The 9,290-nt window shown below is 41.5% G+C and overlaps 1 protein-coding gene across 1 annotated transcript in view; it reads right to left on the bottom strand.

The window, feature by feature from the left end:
- Nucleotides 1-6,324: 6,324 nt before the first annotated feature.
- LPCAT2 (lysophosphatidylcholine acyltransferase 2) overlaps nt 6,325-9,290 on the bottom strand; it is a 48,190-nt gene continuing 45,224 nt past the window's right edge. Inside the window, exons 13-14 of the mRNA XM_090062768.1 lie at nt 8,654-8,795; nt 6,325-7,994 (exon numbers count right to left, since the gene is read on the bottom strand). Of these exons, the coding sequence (XP_089918894.1) occupies nt 7,747-7,994; nt 8,654-8,795 (390 nt within the window). The 3' untranslated portion in view covers nt 6,325-7,746. The remainder of the gene's footprint in view (nt 7,995-8,653; nt 8,796-9,290) is intronic.

Raw genomic sequence — 9,290 nt, 5'->3', positions numbered from 1 at the left:
CATGCTGCCGATTTTTCTTCCCAAGGTGGAGAACCTTGCATTCTTTGGTGTTAAACACCATCAGGTTCTCATCTGCCCATTTCCTGAGCCTGTCAAGGTCTTCCTGGATCACCCTCCTGTCCTCAGGGATGGATGCTTTACCCCAGTTTGGTGTCATCGGCGAACTTGGCCAACCTGCTTCTGACACCAATGTCTACATCATTGATGAAGATGTTAAAAATTATAGGCCCTAGGACAGAGACTTGAGGGACCCCACTGGTCACCACGCACCATGACGATTGACTTCCATCAACCAACCACCCTCTGGGTCCTACCATGGAGCCAGTTCCCCAGCCAGTGGATCATGGTGTGGTCAAGGCCACAGTTAGCCAGTTTTGCCAAGAGGTGATCATGGGATACCAGATCGAAGGCTTTTTTAAATTCAAGATATATGACATCAATCTCTTCCCCCTTGCCCAGGTGATAGGTCACCTGGTCATAAAAGAAAATGAGATTGGTCAAGCAAGACCTACCTGCAACAAATCTGTGCTGGGTATCCCTCAGGATATTGCCATCAGCTAGTCTCTTAAGGATGGCCTCTTTGATAATCTTTTCCAAGACTTTCCCCAGGATAGGGGTCAGGCTGATGGGCCTGTAGTTTGTTGGGTCTACTTTCCTCCCTTTCTTGAAGATAGGCACGACATTGGCCTTCCAATCTTCGGGCACTTCACCAGAGCACCAGGAGTTCTCAAAGATCCATGCCAGGGGCTAAGCTATGATGCTAGCCAGCATCCTTGAGTACCCTTGGGTATAACCCATCAGGGCTGGCTGACTTGAAGGTATCCAGCCTGTTGAGGTGTTCCTTCATGAGGTCAGCTTCAGTGGAGGGTAAGGAGTCTCCCTCACCCAGGCATCCCTGACCCACAGTGGGCAGGGGTGTTCCTTGGGGCCAGTGAGAAACTGACACAAAGTACCCATTTAGCAAGTTTGCTTTTTCATGGGCATCGGTTGTCAGTTGTCCCATCTGGTTTAGCAGGGGTCCAATGTTGCCCTTGCTTTTCATCCAGCTCCCCACATATCTAAAAAAGGACTTTTTATTGTCCTTGTTATTTGTAGCTAGCTGGAGTTCCATCGCAGCCTTGGCATTCCTTGGCTTACTTGCTACAGGTCCAGACCAGAGCAGAGCATTCCTCCTTGGTGGTGGTTCCAGTCCTCCATCCTTTGTAGGTCCTCCTTTTAAGATGCAGGAGGTCCAGTAGTTCCCTTTTGCTGCCTTTTCTCTGAGACGGGCTAGACTTTGCTTGTGCATCCAGGATTGCTCCCTTGAAGAGCAACCACTCTTCCTGAACTCCCCTCCCCTTTGGGTTGTGGCCCTTTAGGGCCTCACTGACAAGTCTCCTGAGCTTGTCAAAGTCAGCTTTCCTGAAGTCAAGGACTTATGTATTACTGACTTGCCAGCTTTATGGTGGATGGTGAAGGCGATCAGCTCATGGTCACTGTCCAGCTTCCTTTGGATCATTAGGTTACTGATTTAGGTCATTCCTGGTTGCCAGAACCAGGTCAAGCAGTGCTTTGCCTCTTGTTGGCCCGTAGACTTCCTGCATCAGAGGTCATCCATGCACAAGAGAAAGCTTTGCGACTGCTCAGATTTGGCTGAGTGCTCCTCCCATGAGATGTCTGGGTAGTTAAAGTCTCCCATGACAACCATACACTGGGGAGCACGTGGCCTCAGCCAATTCCCTGGCAAACTCCTGGTCAAGGTCTTGACCCTGGCTAGGGGGTCTGTAGTAGACTCCCACCATAGGATCCCCTGTGCCGTGTTCCCCATGGATTTTAACCCAGAGGGTCTCAAGTCTTACACCATGGGTGCCAACGTTGGCTTGCAGGGATGCGTAGCTTTCCTTGACAGAGAGCTACCCCCCCACACAACTTTTGTCCACTCAGTCCCTCCTGTACAGGGTATAGCCTTCTATCCCTGTTGTCCAGTCGTGCGTGGAGTCCCACCAGGTCTCAGTTATTCCTGTGACACAGTTATTTGCATTTAGCAGGAGGACAAGTTCCTCCTGTTCATTCCCCAGGCTCCTGGCATTTGTGTAAAGGCAGGCAAGTGTCCTCTTGGGGGCCCTAGCCTTGCCTACAGTTCATTTCAGAGCTGGGGCAGGAGTGGGTTCCCTTAAGTGCCTTGGCCTTGCTCAGTGGGCTAGCAGTGGCAGAAGTCCCCCCATCCCCCGGCGAGCTTAGTTTAAAGCCTGGTGGAGCAGGTCAGCCAGTCTGGCTGAGAAGAGCCTCTTCCCCAGTAGTGAGAGGCGGAGGCCGTCCCTTCCCAGCAGCTCCCTGCCTCTCTCACCAAAGAGCAGACTGTGGTCACGGAAGCCAAAGCCTTCCCGATGACACCAGCACTGCAGTCCTTCGTTCACTACCTGGATCCTCCTCTCCCTCCTCTACCCATAGGCCAAGACTGGGAGGATCGAAGAAAACAATACCTGTGCTCCCAAACCCTTTAGCCCCACTCCCAAATCCCTGTAGTGCTTCATGACCTAGCTGGGAATGCTCCAAGCCACGTCATCGGTTCCCACATGGATAAGGAGAATGGGGTAGTGGTCAGTGAACTGGGGGAGCTTAGGGATCTTATCCTCAGTGTCTCGGATACAGGCTCCCGAGAAGCAGCAAACTTCCCGGGCTAAGGGGTCGGGGCAGCAGATTATCCCTCAGTCCCCCTCAGGATGGAGTCTCCCACAACAAACACTTTGTGTTTTGTCTTGCGGAGATTGCGGGTGGTAGCTATAGGACAGCCTGTGTTGCCTGCAGGACACTATTTTTCTGATTGTTTGGCACCATTTATAATTGCTTGTCACCACAATATTTTGTATTTTGTACTTTATGGTTATGGTATATTTGAATAAGATCCCAATTCAGCAAAGCACCTGGTCAAAGTCAATAGGGACAAGTACATAGTTATAATAAGGCACATGCTAAAGGGCTCTGCTGAGATGGAGCCTTCTTTACATTCTCTTTCAGTGCTAACTGTACCACGCTTCTTGAACTTTATCTGAGTAAGTGCTGCATACAGCATTTGTCAGAGTCATTTTTTTTGTTTGCATTTTGGCTTTTTGAAATGTCAGAATCAGGCTTATACTAATGAAATCTCCAAATTCCAACCAAGCTCTGAACATAGCTACTAATCCTAAGAGATGTTTACTTTCTGCCTCTCTGGCTATATATAGTAACAAAATGTCTGATGACAAACTTCACCCCATTGTTAATCAATCCTATAAATGTTATTGAATTGAAAAGGGTACTCTGGGTTTAAAATGAACTAATTAAATTTCATTATAAACATATATATCCTCTGATTTAAGTGTGACTTTACTAAGGGCTCTTACCTATGAGGGCTTGAAAGCGTCCCGAGAATTTATAACTATCAGATGGAACACATCTGCTGAAAGCTGTATCAAGGTCCTACAGATGATGGTTGGTTATCCCTTTCTGCACAGATTTTGGTCAGAGGAACTGGGTAAATTTCTCTTTAGCCTTGAGACTATTTTGTATGAAATTCTGAGTAAATGTGTTTCATTGCCCTTGTTACAGAATGTGTCTGTTATGGAGCATGTTTAAGGAAATTGTGGGCTGAACTGATGCTAGTATTCTATTCTATTCTATTCTATTCTATTCTGTTGTCATCAGTGGATATGACACCTGGTTGTCTCTCTTTCTCAGAGTGGAAGGTACGTATTACTACTTTTAGAGTAAATCTCTGGCGCTAAGTACTGACAATAGAAAAAGCCTGAGGCTGAATAGATTCAATTGATTCATTTTTTGCAGGCTAGTCTGAGCTGTGTAGATTGAATCAACAAGCAAGTAAACAGACATTCACTTTTGGTTCTGGAAATGCCCCACATGCTTGCAGTGGCTTAGGCTAGAAGCTGGGGGGTACTAGAGCATGCCTCCCTTGTCTGCTGGATCAGACAGTTTGAGCTGAGGCTAGACTACCCACCCTGTGGGGGAGAGGTGCAAAGCATCCTGGGATGCTGGGGGACTCTGAATTAACTTGAATCTGGAGGGGATCTGGGACAGAAATTCAATAAACCAGTTTTACCTAAATCAGTTAAGTCTGGTACTACATCCATCCAGGTTCATCTTAAACTGGTTTCAGCTATTTTGAAAGCAGTTTATATACACTGAACTTCTGTTTGGTTACTTAATTGAACTGGTTTCCAATCACTTATACCAGTCTGCATGTAATTTTGTTCCCTAGCCTGGATGATCTAGGTGGTATGCCCCCCGCCCCCGTTGATTTATTTACCCCTAACCAAGGTTATAGGATTTACAGCATCAATGTCCATTATACTACAAGACCAGTGGAAGTCTAGGTATCCTAGATAGCCAAGAAAGATAGATATCTATGACAGTATTCTGAGCTACAAGCTGTCCTTTAGAAAAGAAACTGTCTGTGGTGATTTTGAATCATCTTGGCTAGCTTGATTTATTATATGAAACTTTTATTATTAATTACAGCTACTGTAGAACCCAGTACAGTAATCCATGGATTTCTGTCCTCAGCATCTACTCATACTTTTCCTTTGCATTGGTTACTGATAGACCTACAATTGTGGTTAAATTTCTTGCTAGTAACATGTAACCTTGAAAGTCGCATGAGATCTAAACACTCGCAAGAAGCACAATTGCAGCTGCTATGTCAGGGTTTCTATACATGTAGATATTTGAAGCCTCTTACTATAGTATTTGAGGAAGGGAAATAACTCCCTGTACAGTAAGTCAGAAAGATTAAAATTAGTTTCCCTAGAAGCTTGTGGTAGTGCCAGAAACAGAATCAGAGATTTGTAGACCTCAGGCTAGTGCCTTTATTCACAAGACAAGCCCTTCAAATTTAACAGTCCTATGGCACATGCTTGTAAAATAAGATCTTATTCATCAGGAGTCTGCTACTGGTGAATTCTTATCCTGTACATAAACATAACAGTGCCATGCTTCAAAGCTTGAGAATGGTTTCCTTTATTTTAGTATTTAACCTTCTTGTCCTAGTTGGTTCCCACACAGCCACTTAGATGTATTGCTCAGTTATTGTAAACTGCTTTTAGCTGCTTCTTAAAAGCACCCTGAGGCATAAGGGTGCCTAGAAATTAATTTATTCTCTGCCTGCCTGTCAAGCAGATGTGCATATATTGAGTTAGCATGTCTAGTGCTTGGCTGATTCTTTTCAGTGGATAGTGGAACCATTACTACATCTTAAACCCATTTGTGTCATTTTCCTTTTACTACAGGGCGGAGGTATCCTTTGAGTTTTTAGTTGCTGTATTCTCCCATACGCGTGCTGTGCAGGTGTGTAAATCCATAGTCTCTGTGCACTATGCTAGTGTTGTTGTTTTACATCACAGCATTCTAGGAGATTGCAAAAGCCATTCTAAGCATTTGAAGACACTGAATGGACAACAACTTTTATTCCAGTGTATTTATTTTCCCCACCTATCTTACCTTAGTTTTCTGGATAATGCCTTCTTCATCATAATGCTCAAATTCATTGATCATTTTAAAAATTGCCTTTCCTAAATAATTTCATTCAATTTGCATAAAATACATATGAGGTAATCTATAACCAGGTTAGGCTGAAACAAAGCATATTGGGGTGAGCCTTTTTTTTAAAACCGCAGGTACGGCCTAAGGATAGAAGGGCAAGCCAAAATCTGTAACATCAGTAATGTACTTCAACAAAACTGCATGCTACTAGTCAAATGAATGCACTGGGGAAGTAGGCTTTTATGGTACTTACATGCACATAAGAACATAGCATACTATGGATCATCTTGTCATTGATACCCTTGACTGGTCTTAGTTGTTCTGGGGTGAGAGAAAGCACTTTCCTAGAGTTCAGCATGCACATGTACGTTAAGGCTGTGAATGAAAATCATAATTCATAAATAGACTCCTTTTTACCATCTATGAATAGGCCTTGTTTACTGCCCATGGACAAATGGGCATCTCAAAGGCTCCGAAGTGGTAACTGAAAAATCCCTTTTCATCTGTGCCATATTTTTTTTCTTCCAAGACAGTTGGCAGAAAAAAAATCTATTCCACTACCTGGGAAAGAAGTGACCCTATCCTATCTCTCTAGCCTATAGTATGTAAAAGCACTAAGAATGTCAGTTTCAACTTATACGATCCTATATCATGCTAAAACATTTAAATGGATGACTTCCTGGAAGTGCCCAGTAGATCAGTTTTAACAGTAGTCAGCATGTCCTTTCTCCACTAATAATATAGTATGTCATAGATTGTTATAGAGATGTAAGGCTGGAAGGGACCTCAAAAGATCATATACAAATAACACTCTTTTAAAAAAATATTTATTTAAAGGATACATAACATTGGCAAATTACAGTATTCCAGAAATAAACAGGGAAAATTAAACATATTAATGCACCATAAATAGGACATTGCAATCAGTTGTCCAAAAGTCAGAAGTCACTACTGCTCCTGAACATTTAATTAGCAGGACATGTCTTTTGTTGATGTTTGCACTACACAGTCCAGACTTTTCAGATTATATTCCTAAACCTCTTGTTCATCTCCTAGCAGGTATTTTCTTACCATTTCCCCCTTGGAATCAAAGTAGTTATGCAAGTAACTCTTTCAAAGGTTTAGGATTCAGAATATAAACCTATTACAGATTTATGACAGTAAAGATACAGAGGCAAAAAGACTGGTTCTTAAAACCACATATGCAGAATAAGGGTTTGAGGCAAAGCATTCTGAAATCAACTGAAATCTATCCATCGACTTCAGTGGGCCTGACTCAAATGCCAAACAAGCACAGTAAGTAATGGCATAGTAATGCAAGTGCCATTTCTAAAAACATATTTTACAGTGGGGTTCTAACTATGGGAACCGTGGCTTGACAATGAAGATAATGTTTATCTGGCAAGATAAAGCTTGCCAGAAAGTAGTTGTGATCCTCTATTGAGAGAATTTTCACTAAAATATTCATTGAAGTCTAGTGTCCATTAGAAATAAATGTTTTCTTATTTACCTGGTATTTTCTCATATAGAATTTGAGTCATTATTTAAAAAGGACTGGGTTTTTTTTTCACTTTCCCATTCAAATAATTATCTGCTAACTTTAAACCCTAATTAAATTTTCATGGTTACAAATACAGTCTATTCTATCTTTAGTAGGCTTTGTTGATTCCAGTCTGTGAATCGCCATATATTATAAAGTTATTTGAACTTTCACAGCAGGTTAAGGAAGGTCCCAGGACAGCTGATAAGCAATAGCAGCTTTGGCACCAATTTGTCTTGGATTTTTATATCTGATATTATTTTGAAACTTCAGTAATGGGCTTGGGTGTAAGCAAAAAGAGACTGGCATTTTTACTGAAATGTTCTATGGTTTACAGTTCTTCAGGTACTTCCTTATCTTTCAAAAAGGTTACTTTTCCTCCTCAGTAGTCAGTAAGCTTACTTGGAACACAGCAGGCAACATTTTTAGTCCTGAGATACTGATACCAGGGATCAAGTGGCTACAGTATTTATTTTACTTTGATCTGGTATTATTATAAAATATACCTAGGTGGGAATCTTTTTACCCACAAAACTGTGTCAGAACACAACACATTTAAAAAACCCCATAAACTGACATTAAGGTAACAGTAAAAAAATCGTAAACAAAACCCAAAATGCTCAATAGAAAAAAAAAAAATCTTAAAAATCATTTCTTTCAATGTAAGTGCAAAGTTATCAGCATGTTTATACTCAGTCATCTTTTTTGTCTGCGGTGCTCAAATTGTCACTTTCATAGCCTTCTGGACAGATTTGGTTTCTTGCAACTGGGGCTGTTTCTGACACTGGGGTTTTACTCTTTGCAACTGGTGTATGTTTTACTTCTGAGGACTGATAGCTATCTTCCTCTGATGCTTCTAACTGGCACCTCTGTAGTTCGAGGTATGTAGTAAATAATTTGGCATATTCTGGATGCTTGAGTGCGAAGTCTTTAAATTCATCTGAAAATAGAGACAGACACTGTAAAACATACTGTTTGGCAGGAATAACGCACAAGACTTTATTTTATCACTGACAATGGTCAACGAGAAGATGCTTCAGAAGCAAGTGCAACATTGTCCAGAACACATGATGTTGGAATTGCTACTTATATTACTACAGTCGTTAATACTTAATGTAAATCATAAGACCTGCATCTGTAACGAGCCTACTATGGCAGTTATAATGACCAGAAACTGCATTACTTTAAAAAACAAAAGTGTAAAACCTGCTGGATCAGTTTCCCATAAAACCCACAACTAAAGTAGAACAGAAGTGGAAGGGGAAGAGAAAAATAAATGAATATTGCTGTGATTATTCAAGGTTAGGATAGAAGAAGTTAGTCCTTTGGCTGCTTTTGGTGGCGATCTTTCTATAAGAAGCTCAGCTGTTATATTGATGCAGAAGGTATAGAAACCAATGACAGTGAGACTGCATGTTCTCTTAATGAGAAATACATTAATACATCTCTTTGGTCCATGCTCCAACATATATATTCCTGCTTTTAACAATGTAAGAGTGGCCTATAATCCTCAAAAAATCAGAAATCAATACATTTTAGAGTATCAATCTTAAAGCTCTGTGTTGACAGCAGGTGTATTAGTTTTATGTAAATACTTACTATAGGAGAGTTTTCTAGTTTCATCTGCATCTATTTCCTTGAAGAGTTTAGATACATCAAGGTCAGGCACTCCCAAAGATGACCGGAGAATACAAGCAAACTCATCTTCTGTTATAATGCCATCATCATCCATGTCAAAAAGCTGAAGACGGTGGGAGAGAGAAAGAGAAAACAGATTTATAGAAACACCCTTGTGGTAGTGTCCCTGTGTGAAAGTTCAGTACTTTCAAATAAAATCAACCTTTGAGAACCTACAAGATGGTCCTTGCCATTCAAGAATGGCACAGTGATTGTCATGGTGATTTGACAAGACTAGAGTCCTACTATCTGTAAACAGGAAGGCAGACAGGAAGAGTTAAAAGTTTGGAGGCCTGAAGTTCTGCGAAATGTAGCAGCATATAGCAGAACATCTGGGATCTATTCAAGAATATCTGGAGATAGATGGAATTAGTACGGCCTGCATATAGGGTGGTATGACCAAGCCTGAAACCATACATGCATAGGGGAGTTAATTAATCATGAGGAAAGCAGGTAGAAAGATACAACCAAAACTGGGTCCAATATACATAAAGACTAAATATAGTTAATCAGCAATTAGTAATATGCTATGAAGTATGCCTGATACAAGCACTTCTAG

Source organism: Crocodylus siamensis, chromosome 9 (genome assembly GCF_052110815.1).
Source record: "Crocodylus siamensis isolate JL-2025a chromosome 9, ASM5211081v1, whole genome shotgun sequence".
Taxonomy (NCBI): domain Eukaryota; kingdom Metazoa; phylum Chordata; order Crocodylia; family Crocodylidae; genus Crocodylus; species Crocodylus siamensis.
The sequence above is the reverse complement of the archived record's forward strand: the minus strand, read 5'-3'. Positions and strand labels throughout refer to the sequence as shown.